Here is a 20,927-nt window from a genome sequence, read left to right on the forward strand (position 1 = left end):
AATGTTAAAAGCCATCATTAGAGCCTCATATGGACACTATTAACCATGTCCAGTATGTATCCAGCCTATTCTTAGTCATTCCTGTTGTGTGTATTTTAAGTTAAAATACCAACAAAAAACACTCATGATCAGAACAGAAACACTTGGCTTATGCTCTAGTTTTGTTCATTTTTTCAGTTTCTGCTTCCCAGTTACCTGTTGAAGACTGAGCATTGACATCTGCACAATGAACAAGGAGAAGTTTAACAATATCTACATAGCCTCCACTGGCAGCTGCCATTAAGGGAGTTATGTCTCCTTTATTCCCTCGATCTTCAACATTTGCATGCATTGCTAGTAGCACCTAAAGAAAAAAAAAGTTCACTATTAGAATGAATAAATTCTAGCACTGACATTTTGATTCTAGTTCAGTGGAGCTTGACAATGATTCCCCAGTCAGTCACGACATTCCCTTACATTAAAATACCCACAGCAGTGAAACAATGGTACTCCTCAGGACCACATACAATTATCCACCTGTACTATACTCTGCTTAAGGTAACACTATTTTTCTACATTTATTCACATCTGTTAAAATCAACATTAAGTTACAGTGCAGTATTGATATTTTCAAATGTCACAGAGCATTTCTAACCAAAATGACAGCAGATGAACTGTTTGCATTAATGACTACAGCCCACATTACGTCAAGCTTACAGGTAAACAGCTCTCCCCCATACAGTTGTCGGCACAATAAACGTGAAGCTGGTCACTTTCTGAGAATCATCACTTAACCAAAAGGACAAATTCTGCTCTTGAATACACATGTATAAAAACGAGATATTAACCCAAACTAATTCAATGCTGATGGCATTTTATATTTAAAAGACAACCAATAACTGTGTGCTCACATTAAGCTGCATTAACTATTACTCCTTTTGGATTATAAAAACTGTTTCAATCATGATAGTTAAGGTGTCTAGCTATCAAAGAAGACCCTTTAACAATGTTTCACAAAGGTTTAATTGTGACTGTATTTGTTACTTACTTGTGCCAATTCGTAATATCCAGCTGAACAGGCCAAGCAAAGGAGACTCTCCCCTTCTTCAGTATGTTCATTTACACTTCTTCCTTCATCCAGCAGCTTCCTGACAGCATTTACATCTCCATCTGAGCATGCTTCTGCCAGACTGCGACTGGAAAATCATTTACCACAGAATAAGCACCAAAAAAAGCTGCAGTAAGGGGTAGCTTTCTTCTGCATGGAAGAAGTCCTAAGAACTGAAGACTTCTTCCTAGAAAATATAGCTTGCATTTGCTTTTTTAAGATAAAAGTACACATATACATTATTTTCACTGGTGAAATGGAAATAAAGACCTTCCTCACACCTACATTAGCTCTTGTTCACGTTTGCTAACTCACTCAAGCTCTTATACAAGCTATATACAGAGAAGAGTGCTCAAAACTAGGTAATGTGCAGTGTGTGCAAAACACAGAGGTAAACACTCACTGATGTTTTATTCACACTTTGGTGGAAAGCCAGATAGACACGGGCTATGACTATGGCAAACCATGGGTACAGAGGGAAATTTCTAGTAGAGAGAAAACCAAAAAGTGAACAGTCAACAGTAACCACTAACACTCAATACTGCAACAAGCCAAACTTCCTTACCGTTGTCTCTCCCATAGAAGGATTATTTCCTTCTCTGCACTAGCCCAAAGCCTTTTTCTTCTAAGGGAACAAACTAATTTCTTCTCTTTAAGTAGGTATTTCAGACAAAGAAAAATCCTTCACTCATCTAATGACATCTTAGAGGAAAAAAGTCTTACATGTTTACCATGTTTCTTTTCATATAACCCTGAGAGCACTTAACACAAGTTTTCAGATGCTCCTGTCATCTAAAAGCTCAGGAAGTCTATTACCACTACTTTAAACATCTCTAACTTCTGTTGTGAAGAGCTATTTTCCCTACAAAAATACACTAAGCAGAACTAAAAAAAGGTGAGTGAGCTTCAATTTATTTTGAACCTAGGCATCTGTCCTTTAAATCTTTTTCTGTATCAAAAAAAGTCTAATGATAAGATGACTGTTAAAGCACTACTAAACACTTAAGTTTAAACAAGAGCAAGTCACACTCAGCACCAATTCAGTTACACTTACCTATATGATGAAAGAAGTCAATTTAGAAAATATATGGGAGAAATCACTGTTCCAGAACCACTAGTATACTGGCTGGAGAAGGGAAGGGAGGAAGAGCCTTCCATTATAAACAGTGGTGGACTGTATGCAATACAGTCCTTACCGGTATAATTTGTGAGAAAGGGAGGGAACCTCATTTCTTTAAAAAAAAAAATCCTAAAAACTAACATATTCAGATGCATTAAATTCTCTAAACTTCTATTTTTCTTCTATAAGAGACAATCATTCAAGAAGCACACTTGCACTGAAGAATATATCCATTTGACCACAAGGCTTCCTCAGGAAAGCACATAAGTTTCAATTTTTCAGAGACAAATAGTTAAATGAATAATTAAAGCCTTATTGAAAATGTGAAAAGGAATTCATTTGCAAGACACTCAAAAATGAACTATGCTGTGCTAGTAGCTGATAGTTAAGCTGAGATCTGACCTGCAAAGAATACCCAGTACCTGGATGACTTCTATTTGCAGTATAATAACTTCAGTATTTTGACAAAAATAACTGAAAGATAGATGTATATGAAAAGAAAAATACTTTGGATTTCTGATCTGAGATCTGAAGTTCCACTGTACATGCAGTCACACTATCTTAACAGTTTAGGAACAACTTCTAATCACTTGTCAGAGTAGAAAATACTGTAGGACCCCTAACAATGCTTTGAAATTACTAATGGAGAGGAAAGCTTTCAGATACCTCGGACAAATTCTCATTTCTACAGATATGGGAACTGAATGTTTTCCTCTTTAAGTATTGCCTACGAAGAGTTACCAGGTATATAGCCTCTTTTTCCCCTAGGTACCTTGAGCAAAATTCCTGGGCAAACTGCTACCCTTTAAGTGTTTGTACTAAAAGCTGGAAGATAATATTATGAACTAGATTCCTTAGTTGCCAGCAAAACATAAAGCAGTAAACAGAGAACTATCACCAACTCTTCTACATGGGTAAGTTTAACCAGTTTTTGAAAAAAAGAAATTGACCAGCTAGCACACAAGAAGAGAAGCACATCCTCTAACCAACAAAATAACACTTGGCTTAGACTTCTGAAACTAATAACTTGATATGGCAGTAGTTAAACCTCCAGTTTATCTGCCAGTACAGCACATACACTACTGAGGACTAACCAAAAACTGAATTTGAAATGAAAAATATCAACTTACAGTCTAGCATTCAGAAACCAAGGAGAGATCAATACATACTTGTCCACTTGCCCTGCATTGTGATTGTTCTCAGCCCTCATCCGCGTCAATGCAGCAGCAGCTTCATCCAGTGCACAGCTGACAGAGGACGTCAGTCTTCGGAGAACCTCGGGATCTGCGAAGGCTTTACCATCGGCAGTGGACAATTTACCAATTCCTTCAGTGCACGTTCGTTCAGTGAGGTTAGTATGAAAGTCACACAAAAAGAATGCAAAGACTATTTTAGATTTCAGCCACATGCACTATTAGTTAAAAATCATTTGCAAACATGCCAGAAAATCAGCGATGTAACACTAGCAGTTAACACTGGTCTACTACCTGAACATTTTTAATTGTAAAAAGGTAGCAATAGAACTATTTTCAACTGGCAGCTTAAACACCCATCCAAAACTCTCAGCTCATACCTTTGAAGAATAGAACACAAATTAAAATCTTTAAGGGGACTAAAGACAAGCCCAGGGGTCAAACCCACACACAAGTTTGGAAACCAGGAATTATTCCACAGTCATGGCTTTAGGTTATCTACACGTAAAGAGTTTTCTACTTCGCACATGCAACTCCACTCAAAATGAAGTGGACTTGCTCCCAACACATCACGTCTAAGAGCAAGAACAAAAAAAAAGTTATATATGTGTAAATATGCACACACACATATATATAAATTAGCTTGAATTCCCACTTATTTAGTATTCTAAACTGCTCACCTCCAGATACAAATACGAAGTAAAATTTCCAATTTTTTAAGCATACTTGAAAAATAATACCACGTCTCTGCTACCATTGCACTACAGAGTAGAAACACAGACTCAGTGAACTTTGGTAACAAGTCATTTGTTTTAGACATTTTCTTGGATATAAGACTAATTCCGAAGGGCGATACAGAATATCAATCACCTTAAGCAGCTATTTATCCCATTCATTTACATGGGTGATACAAAGTTATGGTTCAGCTGCACAGTTTACTCCACACAGGTTTTATTACACACAGCCCCTCACAGACTGGAACTGAAGCTCAGCTCACTTCATCATTTAAACACCACTGCAATTGCCACTGCAGCACATGCAGGGCCCACATTTGCCTATACTGATGTGAAAATAGCGCAAAGGGGAAAACAGCGCTATAGTACAAAAAAACATTTTCATGTGGTAGAAAAAGAAAACAGTTACTGGTTTATAGATTAGCTACCTTCACCAGTGATGAATCAGTAACTTTTCAATTCCTTAGCAGTTAAATAGAGTCAAATTAGATATAGAACTTGGGGGGGAGGGGGGGGAACGCATTTTACATCTCCGAAGATTTGTGACTTGGGATGCACAAGACTGATTTACACCATGTTTCCCACAAGCCAGCTTGCTACTGTTACAGTATAAATACTGAAATCACACTTTGAAAGTTTTGAACACTGTCTCCACACCAAGTGTTTCGCCAGTCTGAAAGCATTCAATTATTTTCCAAGCAATCCAAGAATCAGTACTTGCAAAACTTTGGCATCCTGAAAACAACTTGTAACAGCACAAGAGACACTTTGTCACATAACCCACATCACTGTTAAAGAGCTGCGAAGTGTTGGCTCAGAGCACTCCTACTCCAGGTTGCTGGAATAGCCAAGAACCCCTCCCAGCCAGCATGAAAGACACCATAATGAGGTGAAACAAGCATACCAACATGACCAAATAAGCTTACAGCATACTGCCCAAGGAACGAAAGGGAATTACTAGCTCACAGCCCAGCACCAATAGCACATCTAGGACTATTATAAACTGAATCTGACTGTCTCATTGAGCAAAATGGAAGCGGAAGGAGAGAAATCCACAAGATTTAGAGAAATGATCCCCAAGCAAAGGCTTCAAGGAGTATGTTTGCATTCAAGGATCAGCACAACAGTTTTCTTCTACTTTGAAGGCTTTCATGAAGGGAACTGAACACCTCTGCTGACAGCAAAGGACCTGAGAAATAAGAACTCCAGTTAAAAAAAGTTACCTGGATATCTGAAACTGAACTGGACAGACAAGTCATTCCAGTAGTCCATCCATCTAGATAGAATTAACCTCTCTGCATCAAGGAGGAAAAGGATGAGAGACTTGCTGCAGAAATATGCAACCAGGTGACCCTCGTGCAAGGGACTGATTGCCTTGATCTTCTAGGCTAACTGCACTTGTCTTCAATCTACTTACTAAGAGGATTTAATTGGCATGAGATACAGATAAACATAACCTCGGCTTGGCTATTGTCTCCGTGAAGCATTCATGCACAGAATTTCTGAAACTAAGAGAAACACATGATAGCACAGATCTAAGTCTTGTGCCCTATGAAGACAAATGGAACTCAAACAGCTGCAGAGCTCCTGCTCCGTGGGTGACAACCAGCGGGATCCCAGAGGAGCCACCAAATCACAGGCTGGTGGGCTTCTTATTCTAGCTTCTTAACGCACACTGACAGCTCACTTCACACTTTCCCACTTTGCTCCAAAAGAAAAAAAAAAAAAAAAAAAGGGTGATATAATCACACCAAGGACTTTCACTGAGTAAGCTGAAGAAGCCATTCATTTATATCACCAGCTAGGACTCAACAACCCAGCTGAAATTCTTCATTGTTGATACCTTTTTGTTTTTTGGGGTTTTTTTTTTTGCAAACCAAAATGTTCACGTGAACATCAGCCCTCAAATCAGCCATCACCTCAGCACAAGAACCTGACCACTTTTTTTATACATGCCAATCAACAGCTACCCAAAACATCAGAGCAGATGTGTTAGACTACACACAACAAAAGGGGACAGCTGGATGCTGCTACTCAGACACCCATTCATTTACTTCCCTTTTACAGGTTTATAGTACCATCTAAATAATTGCTCAGGTTTTACTATACTGTGATTTAGGATGACTATGCTGTAATGCTCAGTCATCTGATCTCCAATTTATTTGTTTTTGATTCCACTTAACAGCTATTTGTTCTTGTGTCATTCACCCAGGTGTTTAAAATATCTCATGCAATAATCAGATCTTCTAGGCTCCTCCCATCCCTTGAAAACTAAAAGCATTCTCCAAAGGATTCTCCACATTTGTGATTATTTATGCGCAAGATTAACTCAACTTCCCATTTTATTACAGTCTCCCTAACTCTACTGAGTCACAAAAATTGATAAGGACCCTATAAAAATGGCTAAACCAAAACCTAGTGTTTGACATTCACAGCTTTCTGTAACACAATGCCACATATTCAAGAATGCTGACCAGAGATGTTGTGCAACACCTTATTCTTTTTCCCCGTTAACTGCCTTCTTTTCATTCCTTGTATTTTCAGAGCTCACTGGAAGATAACATTCTTCTCCTTCAAGGCAAATCTCATTCCTATCCCCCAACTCTTTCTAAGATCAAATCAAGTGAATAAATACTTAACCCACACCCCAAAGTCAAGATAGCTCAAAAGTAATGCATCAGTAAGACTCTAGCCTCTAGCAAAGATAAATATATCTAAGGTATAGAATCTTCCATTCACTATTTGTTCCCCTCTTGCAAGCTTTAGATTTGGGAGAAACTCCAAATAGAAGAGACTTCAGCAAGAAACCATTCTCATTTCCTCATGGCAAAATTTCTCAGCTAGAAGGCATTCTTTCATACAGAACTAGATATAAGACTAATGCTTAAGCATAAGTTTTCTCAACATCTTCCTGAGATGACAAGAACAGTTCAGCACTTTTGCTTGAAACCAATCATGTGGTAAGGTAAATGCATCTTTCTGACATTGTGGATGAGCAGACCACCAGCATACTCAGTAAATCTCAATTCAAAAATCAACTAAGACAGACTGAGCTCTTACTGTCTCATGGGATACCTGCAAACAAAACAGATGGGCAAAAAAATCGACTGAAGTTTTTAACTGATCACCCCACATGTGCAACCAAAGCTGGCCACAAACTTTTCTAATATTTCAGTTCTTCACGCTGCTATAGTTGAAGATTAACAGCATTTTTTAGAATCCTAACCTTCACAGAAACACTGCTTCACAGCAGTGCCATATCTCTACCCAGGCAAATGTTTTAAGAATCTTCAGGGAAGCAGTGTGTATTCCACACATATCTCAGAGCTGATCCAAGGGGGTTAGCACTTTCAGGATGCATTTTAGCAGCTGTGCCTGCCCAGCTGGTCCATCAGACCCAAGGCAGCTTGTGGCCAGCCAGCGCAGAGTAACAGCAAGCAGTCCTCCAGCCGGTCTCTCTAGAAGAGCTGGTCTTCTGCAGCCTACACTGCACAACTGTCAGACTCCATCATGGCTGTATGGGAGTGCTCTGCAATACCTTCATAGAAGAAAGAGTAGTTTTCCCCATGAATAGTACCAGCAAACACAGGACAAAAGAGGATAACAAACTTCGGCACCAGAGGCAATCCAACTGACAGTAGGAAGACTTTGCTTAACTCAAGTAAGCCTTTGCTACCTTCCAAATGGTAATAAAAGAACTAAAGAACTCTCCTGCAAATAGCTGGATTGGCTTAAGAGTTCCTGTGACAAAAGGTGCTGCTACAGGCTCCAGAAGAGTTCCTCAGTACAGTGCAAAAGAAACTTGAAGTTGTGCCTAACTTAGGGAAAAAAAAAAGAAAAAAAATCAGACAATGACAGCCCTATAAAATCCTAGCACGTCTGAAACATGCCCTCAAAAATCACAAGAGGTTTGTAAAAGATGACAGATTTGGCTTGACTGGGGAAGGAGAGAAGGAAGAGCAGGAGTAAGGTGGGGAAAAAACCCATCTGGCAGGAGAAAAGAGAACATCTCAATTGTAACCACAGACAGAGAGTAAACTTTCTTATTACCCTGCAGAAAAATATTTAGACCACAGCTAACAAACTCACAGAAGCCTTACTCTCCTCCTTACAGTCCTCCCAGCTCCTTCCCAAAAAACTCCCCTGAAAAACAGTTGTGTTTCTTAGAAGTTTCTCATTTAAGACACTTTCCTGCAGGTAAGGCTTCAGTGCTTTTCTGCCCAGAGTTGTCTGCCAGAATAACAAGTTGAATGTGAACTCCAAGGTGAATGTGGCTACTAAGTGGCCTAGCAAAGACCAGAAGGGATGAGAGAAAACTGTGTAGCTAGAAACTGAAGAAGGATTCCTGCTTGATGGTGACAGCAAATAGCCACTAGGTCACCTCAGCTACCATTCTGTAATGGTCATTCAGAATGTCCAAATAGTTAGATTTCCTTTTATTAGAAAAAGGACTCCTAAAAAAAAAAATTCTTTTATTACCTTTGTGAAAAGAAACACAACTTTTTCCTCTTTCAAGGTTTTCCACGTTTTACCTCTATCAAAGAAACATTAATTCAAGTACAAGGTGACAACCTACCAGATACAATCTTTGATGCTTCTGATTCATTATGGTAACCCAGACATCCAGACATGCTCACCACAGATCTGCATGTGCATAAAATCATACTGATCAAGTAACCAAATGCACTTGCTTCCTATACATGTAGTTAATAAAGAAGCATCACATGTTATTCCTACTTTAGTCAGACCTACTTTATACACAATCTTCTGTACCACCAGATGCAAAATTCACACCTGAGTATTTCACAGATAGATACTCATACAGAAAACAGTTTTCTCTGACATCTGTTAGGAAGTCTTACTCTTTACAAACTGCATCCTCTTCTCCATAAGGTTCTTCTTTTCCCCACAGTTGGAGCCCTGCTACACGTGTTCTTGCAAAGCACCACAAGTCCTTCAGCACTGCTGAAGCAAATAACACAACATGCAACTGCACATAAGCTGCAGATGCTGCTTTGGCAATACAGAGGTAGATGCTCCAGCAGTAAGCACAGAAGACAGAAATGTCTCACAGAACAAATGGCTTTCACTCATCTCACCATAGATACATGCCTGGGACAGGTATCCACCCCTCAAATCACCAATTTTTCAGAGAAGCAACTACTATTAGGAGAAAAGCAATAACACCGTAAGAAAACCTTCCCAGGTAAACAGTAGTTCAGTGATGAAATTGCTTTAAGGAAAGCAAACCAACACAAAGTCTGAAGAACTGCATTTAAGTATCAGAAAGCAATTATACTTCCACTAGTAAATAAGCAAAAAGAAGAACACATTTGTTCTAGAATGGTCTGGAGTATTCAACTTTTTTTTTTTTTAAATATTTAAAGCTTTGGTTCAGTATCTAATGAGTACCTATCTCACACCTATGAAATACTACAACCAATCAAGGCAAAAACTATTTGGTAAGTGCTGAAAGCTATTACACAGGAATTCTCAGACAGAAAGACAGAAATTCTTACTCTCTATCAACCACCAATAGCTAGACTTCAATGGACAAAACATCTGCTCAGCTAACACACTGAACAGGCAACAAGATAGAAGGTAAGAAAGAAGTATTATCTCCAGTTCCAAGACTTCTTGCAGGAGAAAAAAAACAAAAAAACTAAGAGCCTCTGAAAAGCCTCACTTTGGAAGTTAAACTAGATCTTTTCTATGTGTAGCATTTGAGGATTTCTACTGAAGAGGTTCTTTCAAACTCTGAATTTGAGCTTTAGATTCCAAGCCAAATCAAATGTACAGAGATATTTGAATTTGTGCTTGGAGGAAGAGAAAGCTTCTGTTTACATATTATGACTTAACAGCAAAAGTAGAAGACCAGATCAGCAAAAAACCACCTCCAAAAACTGACAGTAAGAACTGCAATAGGAAAGAGTCAGAAAAAAAGCTGGTCTAACTCTGGGCAGCTGGAACTCAACCTGACTACAACTGTTGAAAGCAACAAAGCAAAATTTTTTTTCCCCTACTGTCACGTGGTAGAGGTCTAATGTCTTACTTAGCATCCCTACTGGAGTATTTAGGGAAAAAAGATTCTGAATTCTATTGAAAACTCATAGCACCTTGCCAACTTTCCTTCAGTACATAAACTGGCCTTAGTTAGCACAGTAGCATTTACAAATCACTACTTTACTACGGACATGAATTTGCTCTGGAGCAAAGAGTAAACAGGAGATACTGTATATTAAATTGGTGGTTCTCACTTCCTGTTCGAATTTCTTTTTTTAATGGCCTGTTTGCTGTTTATTTGTTTGGGTCTGTTTATTTTCTGTTTTTCCCCAGCCTTAACATTAAAACCTGCAGCACACCCAGAAAGATCTGCCATGGCAGCAATGCTGCCATCAACTTCTGGTTGCCTGCAGCCTTTTCCATAGTGAGCCTTCTCTTCCCTACTCAGCTGTCTCCTGCAAGGTCCAGCAACATCTTTTTCAGGACCATGCACCAGCAAGTATTGAAGCACATTCATGTACACAAACACATTTCTGGCTGTACCATACTCGACAATAACACTGTGATTAGTTAAGAGAATACACTGACTGCAAGCTGTATTGTCTGTGTGGCTTTGTTCAGCTTTAGATGTACAGAGGCCAAAAGACAGACTCAGCACATCAGCCCCAGAGCCAAGCAGTCACCTGCCCACACCCCTTCAGCCATGAGCTCAGCCAGGTCCTGACAGGGCACAGTGCTAATTGAGCACACGGGAGCTGCTACCAGCTCCTGAGCATCCCAGCTAGAATCAGGGCAGATAGGCTCCAAATTCAAGAGGTTTGGGCAACAGTTTTGACAAACTTGTACTTCAAGGCAGTATACAGACTACTCACTGAGGAAAGAAAATCAAATTATTTCAGAGCACCTTAAAAGTACTTAAAAGACCCAAATCATTCTTGGGGAATTTATTTTGATTGCAGCATTTACCATACCTACCTGTATTGCTGTAAAAGCAGCAACTTCCATAATGACCCAGAAGCAAAAACCATCATAACCTCTAGAAGTCAAGTCTGAAATTCTCTACTTCACATCAGTCAATGTGGAAGAATGTGCAAGGTTCATTACTTTATAGAAATACACCAAGGCGAACAGTAGGCATCTATTCTTTAATTACTGATTTTTCTTTTAGTGACTCATGATAAATAAAATTGCTTCATTTCAAGTTCCCATCTCTGAAAACATGGAAGACAGACCTCAAAAAACTAAGACTACTGTTGAAAGATGGAAACAAGGAACACGGAAACCAAAGTCTGCTGTGAGATGTAAAAAGCACAAGGAAAAGACAACCACATACCACTGAGAAGTCCCATGAGAAACCACAGGAAAATAATAATATCCATTCACACTGTAGAAGGTTCACAAAATTCCTATTCTTGACTGCTAGCATTCTAAGCCAAATATTCTACCTTACCTATCTCAGGTCTTCAGACTTTTGAAGAACAAGTTACTTTCACAGAATCACTAAGGTTAGATTCCTGTCTATGATGGGAACTGATGCAAGGATATCACCACCTTCAGAGAGGGGATACAAGCTTGCCCCACTTTCTAGCACATGCCGGGAGTAACCCACACTGGAGATAAGGCACCAAGGCACTTGGAAATGTGTCTTACAGCATTGGAATTATAAATAGTGGGGTGTCTGACAAAGCAAATGCAGGCTTTGCCCTGGGATGGGTGACCAAAGGGCCGCGGCCTAGCTGCAGACAGAAGGTAGCTCTGTGAAACAGCACACCAAGCTGTCCCCTGGCTGGCACTGTGTGGAGCTGCAGGCCAGATGGAGAGTCACAGAATCGCAGCATCACCAAGGTTGGAAAAGATCACCAAGATCATCCAGTCCAACCATCCACCTATCACCAATATTTCCCACTAAACCATGTCCCTCAGTACAACATCTAAACACTTCTTGAACACCTCAAGATGGTGACCCCTCCCCCTCCCCGCACAGCTCATTCCAGTGACTGACCACTCTCTTGGAGAAATATTTCCTAACATCCAACCTGAACCTCCCCTGGCACAATTTGAGGCCATTCCCTCTCACCCTATTGCTAGTTACATGGGAGAAGAGTCCAATCCCCACCTCACCACAACCTCCCTTCAGGTAGCTGTAGAGAGCAATAAGGTCATCCCTGAGCCTCCTCTTCTCCAGGCTGAACAAGCCCTCTCCTCATAAGACCTGTGAGGAGGTCTCATAAGACCTCATAAAGCTCCAGACCCCTCACCAGCTTTGTTGCCTTTCTCTGGACGCACTCCAGGGCCTCGATGTCTTTCTTGTAGCGAGGGACCCAAAACTGAACACAGTACTTGAGGTACAACCTCATCAGAGCTGAGTACAGAGAGATGATCACCTCCCTGCTCCTGCTGGCAGCACTATTTCTGACACAAGCCAGGATGCCACTGGCCACCTGGGCACACTGCTGGCTCACGTTCAGCTTAACACCAACCAACACTCCCTGGTCCATTTCTTCCACACAGTCTTCCAGCCACTCTGCTCCAAGCCTGTAGTGTTGCCTGGGATTGTCATGGCCAAAGCACAGGACCCAGCCCTTGGTCTTGTTGGACTTCATCCCGTTGGCCTGAGCCCAGTGATCAGCCTGTCCAGGTCCCTCTATAGGGCCTTCTTACTCCCAGGCAGAATGACACTTCCTGCCAACTTGGTGTCATCTGCAAACTTACTGAAGGTGCACTCCATGCCCTCATCCAGGTCATCAGTAAGGATACTGAACAGGACAGGCTCCAGTACCGACCCCTGGAGAACACCACTTGTAACCAGTCCAAAACAAACATTTGAGAAACTGTTCAATAAAATCTCCCTTCTAACAAAGACCTACAGCCTTTCAGTGTATTCTCAATAAATACACCCTGTACAACAAAACATTCTGCAAATAAGATCTCTAGGAATGCCACAGTATATTATAGAGTACAGGATAATAAAAATCTGGATGCTGCTCCCTTCGGAAAGAATCCGAGTAACCTATTTTACCATGACCCATGTTCAAGAAAGAACATCCTTCTACTCTGAATGCATTAGGAAAAAAGCCTCATCAAGACGAGTTTGAGGGTTCACAAGGCCCTACAACTACACAATACTGCCATCGACTATCTTATTTACTACCTGTAAGAAGAATAAAACTAAAGATGACCAAAACTTGTGTTACACTGTATTGCATCAGTGTATGGACAGCAACCACAAAGCATTACCAGCTGCCTCAGCAGACCCCCAGCTCTCCAACACGCAGGCCTAAGATTGCAGCCACACAAGGCCCAATGTAAGCTTTTCCCCACTGCAAAGCCTGAATAGGGCATTTCCACCTGATTAGTGAAGGAAGGACACACGGGATTTCCATTCAGTACGGGCTAAACTCCAATTCAATTCACACGCCAAGGAGGACTGTCAATAGAGCACTGGCTCTTTTCTCCTGCCTGAACTGTCCCTGCTTTTGAGCTCTGGCTGAGGCTACTTGAAGCACTAACCTAACACACTCTAGAAATAATACCAACTGGAAAAGGCTTTTATTCAGAAATATCCCTGTATTTAAGATGAGAGTGAAGGGGAATTTGCCTTGCAGAAGAATCCATCATATATAAAAAAAAATAAAATATAGCAAAAGTAAAACAAGGGAAAAGTTGAGTTACTAAAAAATAAATCTAGGAAAAAAAACCTTGCAAAAATGAGAACTGCATAATTGTTTACAGTATAGTAACAAAGCACTATCTAATTAGCACTGACCACTGACACTCAAGTAACTAACTAAAGAGATTGAGCAGTACTCTAGTCAGTTTTAATACTGATCATCTGGTCTTCCCCTCCCACCATAGCCTGTCGAGGAAAAGTTAAAATCCTGGAATTATCTCTGTTGAAGAAAAGAAACCCAAAAACATTAAGTTACCATATTTGATCTGAGAACTGTTTGATACCTAGAAGCATCAGTTTAAGTGTTAAAACTAAACTGTTCTTCACAACAAAATCCAGCTGAAAAAGAACCACATAAATGAGAAGTCCGTACACTTCAAAACACTTTACAAGTATGGAAGTTAATTTTTCAAAAGCAGGATTAGACTCAATTTTTTCTAATCCAAATGACTAAGATTAGAAAAAAAGTATTTCAATCATGCAAAACCTTAGCAAAACATAATATTAATAACTACATGCATAAAACTCAGATAGTTTATCCAACTTATTCAAAAGCACAACACATCTGTAGGTTTCACATACCATATATTCCTTCCCATTCTGAATCTTTAGATGGTGAAGAAAGAAAATGAGCAAGTCACTGTAATGTGCCAATGTCTCAAAAGGCAAAAGCATTCCAGTTACAAAACACTGGTGATTTAAGCAGTAGCACAGCCCTGACTTATAAATAAGTTCCTAGAATGAAGCCTACTAATGAAAATTGTTTTGCTTATTTGATACATATACCATGTCCACATAACACAAGTATTTCAAATTGAGCAAATTGAGGTAAAAAGGCTTCCTTGGTTTAAAAACAACCATTCAGTAAGAACAGTGGCTCAAACTAAGGTGAGACTTTTGCTGTGCTGAGGAAGCCTGAACATGCTTCATATTTGTTACTGACACGACTCAATAGAAAGGCTTAATCTTTGCTCCAGTTCCAGCACTCCTCTCTTACATTCCCCTAATAATAACCCCACTTTTTTTTTTTTTTTTTTTTGAGTCAATAATACTGAAAAAAATCCAGGAAGGTATTCACTACATTCCACAAGCATATAATTGCAGCCATCAAATTGATAAACATGAATGAATCTTCCATGCCTCCCACAGCTCCCAATCTGCAACTTCTACAGTTTGGGGTTGAACTTCGATAACTCGTTAAACATTAAGCTTCTAATGTATGAGATGTACAGCTCCATTTAAAATCACAGCTAAGTTACTCATCAACCCCCAGAAAAGAAACACCAGGTTCAAATAGAAATCTTTTACTATAAATACGAACAGAGAATGTACCCCCCTCAGTCTCCAACACTTTCCAAAGTGACAAGGATGCAAGATGAAAGCAGGCCATGAATCTTTTAAATTTTTCTTAGACCACAGCACACTCTCCCATAGTGCTGGAACTCAAATCCGTTTAGTCACATTCAAGTCCTCTAATGTTGGAGGAAAAGTTCTTTCTTCTTTAAACCCGTTTTATAGGAAAAAGTGACGTTAGTGAATGATGAATGATTTTGTTCACATCACAAAAAGCAGTTTTGGTTGATAGTATAGCTAGTGGGTATACAGATATATATTTAGACACTGAAAAGCATTAAATTACACAGTTGCTGAATCTCCCTTTCAGTTTACCCTAAAGCAGGCATACTTTGTCCAGGCCCATTCACATTTTGACCTGTGTTCTGCATTTCCACTAAGTTGCCAATTACTTCTACTTTTTGCTGTCCCCAGTTCCAGAATATACAACCTGCTTCTCTCACCTCCTTCCCCTTCATCCTACTGGCTTTTCAAATGGAAGCGTCAGGCTCCCATTTCCAAATCAACTACTAAGATTCTACAGAACTACGGCATGGCTGAGGCTGGTGGGGACCTCTGGGTCCACCGGGCCAAGCCATGCCACAGTAGAGCCATCCAGAGCAGGGTGTCCAGCACTGCATCCATTCAGCTTCGGAGATCTTCTAGGAGGAGACCCCCCCAGTGTCTCCTGCCACTGTGCCAGCACTCTGCCACCCACACAGCACAGCAATGCTGCTGGACAGTCAGAGGCTGTGTTGCAATGTGTGTCCACTGCCTCTTGTAAAGGCACACCTGTTGTATTAACAGACATTTGTGGGGAAAAAAAATATAAAAGAAAACACAGATTTCTCTCTGACCATTTATTTAAATAGAATTACATTACATTTTATCTCCCAAAGTCTCAAGCACACTAAAACTTCATTTACATGAGGGTCTCTAGTCACCTTTAGTCATATCCAGACATCCTTCTTTTCTGTTGAAATACAACTCTGCCCGTTAGAGCATAAGGATGGACTACTTACATCTGTTACATTAAGCAAACCTTTGTCTGAAGATGTTCCCTCTCCAAATTACTCTGACCTTCCTCACAAGCCTCTCTGTAACTAACAGTAGGATTTCTGAAGAAGTCAATCATGTAATCACAGAACGGTTGGGTTGGAAGGGTCCTTAGAGCCCCCAAGCCCCACCTCTGCCATGGGTTGTCTGTCCCCTCCCCAGCTCAGGGCCCATCCATGGCCTGGAGTACCTCCAGGGATGGGGCAGCACAGCCAATTCCTACCTTCTAAGTTAAATCTCCACCTTTTAGATCAAAACCATTCTCTCCTGTTCTATCACTGTCTGCCCATGTAAAAAGTCTTTCTCCATCCTGATTACAAGTTCCCTGCATGTACTCAAAGGCTGCAATGAGGTCTCCCCAAAGCCTTCTCTTCTCGAGGCTGAACAAGTCCAGCTCCCTCAGCCTTTCTCCATAGGAGATACATTTCCATCACCTTCATGGCCTCCTTCGGATTTGCATACAAGCCATTTTCCAACACAAGCCTATTACAAACCCTGAGCAAACCTGTACTCACAAGTCCTACACCAGAAGCACCATTGTACCTGCAGCCAGGACCCCAGCACCATCCCAGCATGAAGAGTATGTGCCAAGTAGACACCAAGCTGGCAAGGGGCAGTTAGTTTTGTCTCCTTGAATACAGTTAGTTGAGTTCTGATAACTCACAGGAATAGAAAGCACTCTAACACTAGGAAAAAATATATATACTATATATTTTCCACTTTCTTCTGCATCTCTTTCTGATGCTTCAAAATTCGGAACAATAGAGAACATGACTAAAAGGTCCACTGTGAAGCACACAGGCACGAAAGGCTATTTCCTCAAGCTACTAAACCTTTCAGGAGCATTTTATGCTGCTTCCCAAAAAGCTCAGCGATACCATACTGAAACACTATGAACGTAATACTTCAACTGCAGGGATTGGCATTTTGATGTTTTAAAACTTCCCATGGTGTTCCATGTTTCAGATACAGAATACACCAAACAGGCAACAAGGAACTCTACTCAACCAGTATCCCTCTCTTTAAGGACAAACTTGTACTCCCCCTCAAGAGCACTGCACTACATAAGCAAGTCATTTCCCTTTCCTGATACCTATAAAAGGAGGGACCAGAACACAAACCAGCTTTTATCTGCCCAGCTCTTATTTTGGGGATTAGTTTGCCCTTCTAAGAAAACATGCCTAGGGACCACTGAGGAATCCACCAAAAGCAGGAGTTCTGTTCCTCCTTAGTTACTAGGATGGATTGAAGAGGGTAAAGGACTCCTGCACCCATCCATTCACAGCAGCAAAGAGTTTTCATCACCCAGCTGCCAACTATCATCTCTAAAAAAAAGAAATTTAATATGCAACCTTGTGGAAGTCCACAAAAGAAGCATAATTCTTTAGAGCTGAAATATTATTTTAAGAGATCATCATTGCCCTAATTAGCAGTAGAGCTGAATGTTTCAGAACATGAATCTAGCATCAGAATACAAAGAATCAGTTTAATTACAGTCTGAAAAACTGAAACATCTCCAAACAGTGATCTCTTTCCATAGGTTCACTTCAACTATAAGTCCCTTCCTTGCTACTAGCAGTCAAAACTGCAGATGCGCAGAACCCTTGGCTTGCTTAGAAGAGCTTCCCAAACAACTGGATTCACTTGCTTTTCCTGAAAATGAAAACAAATGTATAACTTTAGAACAATAAGGTCTCTCTCAGATTTCAGAATTTAAAGCTAGTTCATTGAGTTTGTTTCTCAAAAAAATTTTCTTTAAAGATGGATTTTCATTAACGAAGTGCCTATGCTTTGCATAAGCAGATTACAAAAGGAAGCTTCATTGTTGAAATTGAACATAATGAATCAGGTTTTTGGAGGCCCTAGCAAATGTAACTGCTGTTTGCCAGCATGCATTCACATGTGTGTGCATTTGCTGCTTTGTTTTAACAAAAAGGAATTAAACATAGCCCTCACACTACAAATTGTAGTTAAAGCTGTTGCCACTCAAAATATTATGTGTTTCCAGATGTTAAGTCATCTTGAAAAGAGAAACTGAAGAAATAAACTAAGTTATTAGGATCAGTAAATACAATACATAGAAACACTTTTAGGCAGCTCAACTAAACTCAAGACCTCTACATCTCCATACACAGGCCTAATCAGTTCTTAAATCAAAACAGCTACAAAAACCACACACAATTTGTAGTAAGAAGGATGGAATGGATGGGGGGGAAAAAACCAAACTCCTGTGTAAGTGACTTGAAAAAGAACATTTCACCTGGCTGCAGCTACTACTTACTTCCCATAGTTAACAACCGACATTCATGTGAGATCTGAGCATTAAGGAATTCTGGAAGAATAAGCAGAACTAGTTTTGCAAGTCAAACTTAAGATCCTAAGGACACATCCATGAACCCTGCCATCTGAAAAACACTCAAATCTGAGATACCATATGCATGACCACCTGTCCTTCTTGTTTCAAGTTAGGATCAAGCCTCACAAAGGTGATAAGAATCACAGCAATAAAGGCCAAAAACCCTGGAAACAACATCAGACAAATTGGAACTAAACTACCTGTTCTAGCAGCAGTGCTGTCATCTACTTTTTGTGAGCTATACTTACTGTTGGGAAATAAAATATGACTAAAATGTGACTACAGTGACAACAGAAATTGCCTTCACTGTAAAATTGCAAAACGATACAAAAAAAAAAATCACAGCAGTAAGCTATTTTGTTTGTTGTGCCTAAACACCTTACTTAAAGCTTGGAAGGGTATTTTCAGCCATATCACCAAGATCAATGCAAACCCCTGTAAAAACAAATGACATCTCCCAGAAGCACAAGCTTATTTTCCAGTCATCTTCAATGCACAGCTTTAATCAATAAGCTACTAGGTTCTCAGTGTTTTCTCCTGCTATTTTTAGTGTTCAGATATTTTCATTGTTCAAATTCACAGTGGTACAGGCAAGAAATTCTTAACTGGTGGACTTCTTCATGAGTGCTTTTGGTCTTTCAACCTCACACACTCATCAACTGATCAGCTGGCTTGAATTTTGTCCTGTCTATTTGAGAAGGAGATGGAGCCAACAAAAAGCCCTCCAACAAGTTTATTCTTCTGTTCTGTCCATTGTCTACATCTCTACATCAAGTATTATGGGAAATCAAAGCATGGCACTCAGATAAAAAATGAATAGTCTAATCCTGTGGACAAGCAGCAAACTGCTATTTAGAAATCTAAATGAAGCAGTCTCACAGAATAAAAAGCAATGATACATTCTATGTATCTTAAAAAATGTGAAATCATTTTGGCCACTGCAAACTGAGATGTAACCTTAGAGTAACGTGTGAGGGTAGTTGAAGTATGTGCTTACAACACCAGCTTACATCAGCTATCTGCACTGACAATTTATGAAGCTAGCAGTAGCTTTTAGGACACATCAGCCACCAGGCACCTGAGAGGAACTGTAACTGATTTTCATCAAATGAAAAAAGGGATCCATTACACAAATATTCTTGAGTGTCCAGAAAATCCAAGATATATTCTATCTTCCCTGCAAAGCAAAGTTTGATCCACAACAGTTACACCCAGTTGGATTAATTTTAGAGGTCGACCTTTAATTAAGGTGCTGCAATTTTCTGCTGACAAAAAGGTATATAATCATTTTTACATTCCAAATGCAAAGCAAGTCCCTTGTTCCCTTTGTTTCCTCAGCCTGAAGTTCCTCTTTAAGACTGTAGATAGCTTTATGCCTAAACACTTGCAAATAAATACTACTTTATCTATTTCCTAAGGCTGGTCAGTGAAATTCCACTTAATTCAAATGAACCTTTCTAACCTTATGCATACAGAAACAGTGAACCAAGAAACCCTCAGCACCTGTAAGAATTATGAGCTTATTGTTACACTCAGCTTCACATCATCACAGTAAGTTTCTGGACTTCAGTAGGGTCAAAACGTACAGGTTGTCAGATCTGTGTGCAAGTTAGTTTCAGAAAAAAATAAAATACTATACAAATAAAGTACCTGCTGCCTCCAGTAAGGCTTCTAGTCTTGCTTGTGTTTCTGGATCCACAGCTCTCAAGTCCGCACCTTCTGCAGCACCCGATAAGAACAACTCTGATGTGGTTTTAAGTACAGGGTTATCAAGATCTTCTTGGTCCAAAATAAATGACTCAACCTGTTTGACAAGTTAGATAAACAGTTTTACCATTTTTGACATTTTATAATAAATCTAGAAATTACAAAACATAAACAAATTGAACTGTAATATCATAATACTTTAAATGTACAGATTATTAGATAGAACCTTAAAAGTTATCTAGTCAACTCACTAGAAAAGTAGATGAAATGCTAAAGTAAAGAACTCTGCACGAAAAACAGCTCATCCTAAAAAATAATAACTGACAAGAGCTGAAACTACTGCAAGACCAACTCAAATTAAATACTGAAAATAAACATTCTGGATGTTTGCAATTAACCACCAGAACAGATTGCCACAAGAAGTTCTGGTGACAAAGGTGCCAGAAGTGCACTTTGTTATTACAGAAAACAGCCATCAGTAATGACTTCATTGGGTCCATCCCTGGCTTTCAGAAAGGCTCAGCTATACTGATTTCCCAAAATACCTTTCAGTTCTCTTTTAAAATATTATTTCAACTAATGTAGCACAAGGATTTTCTTTGTTTTGAGTAGAAACAAGATAGTCAACGACAATTCAAACCAGAACAATTGTTTCCACACTGGCACTTA

At 39.7% G+C, this 20,927-nt stretch overlaps 1 protein-coding gene across 4 annotated transcripts in view; it reads right to left on the minus strand.

The window, feature by feature from the left end:
• The window catches only part of ANKHD1 (ankyrin repeat and KH domain containing 1), a 100,503-nt gene that overhangs the window by 64,989 nt on the left and 14,587 nt on the right, over positions 1-20,927 (minus strand). For all 4 annotated transcript variants that reach the window (XM_015293510.4, NM_001204097.2, XM_040646875.2 and 1 more), the window contains exons 2-5: positions 20,202-20,355; positions 3,377-3,533; positions 1,028-1,175; positions 196-343 (exon numbers count right to left, since the gene is read on the minus strand). In XM_015293510.4, coding sequence (XP_015148996.2) covers positions 196-343; positions 1,028-1,175; positions 3,377-3,533; positions 20,202-20,355 — 607 coding nt within the window. The remainder of the gene's footprint in view (positions 1-195; positions 344-1,027; positions 1,176-3,376; positions 3,534-20,201; positions 20,356-20,927) is intronic.

The sequence above is a fragment of the Gallus gallus genome, chromosome 13, assembly GCF_016699485.2.
Source record: "Gallus gallus isolate bGalGal1 chromosome 13, bGalGal1.mat.broiler.GRCg7b, whole genome shotgun sequence".
NCBI lineage: Eukaryota > Metazoa > Chordata > Aves > Galliformes > Phasianidae > Gallus > Gallus gallus.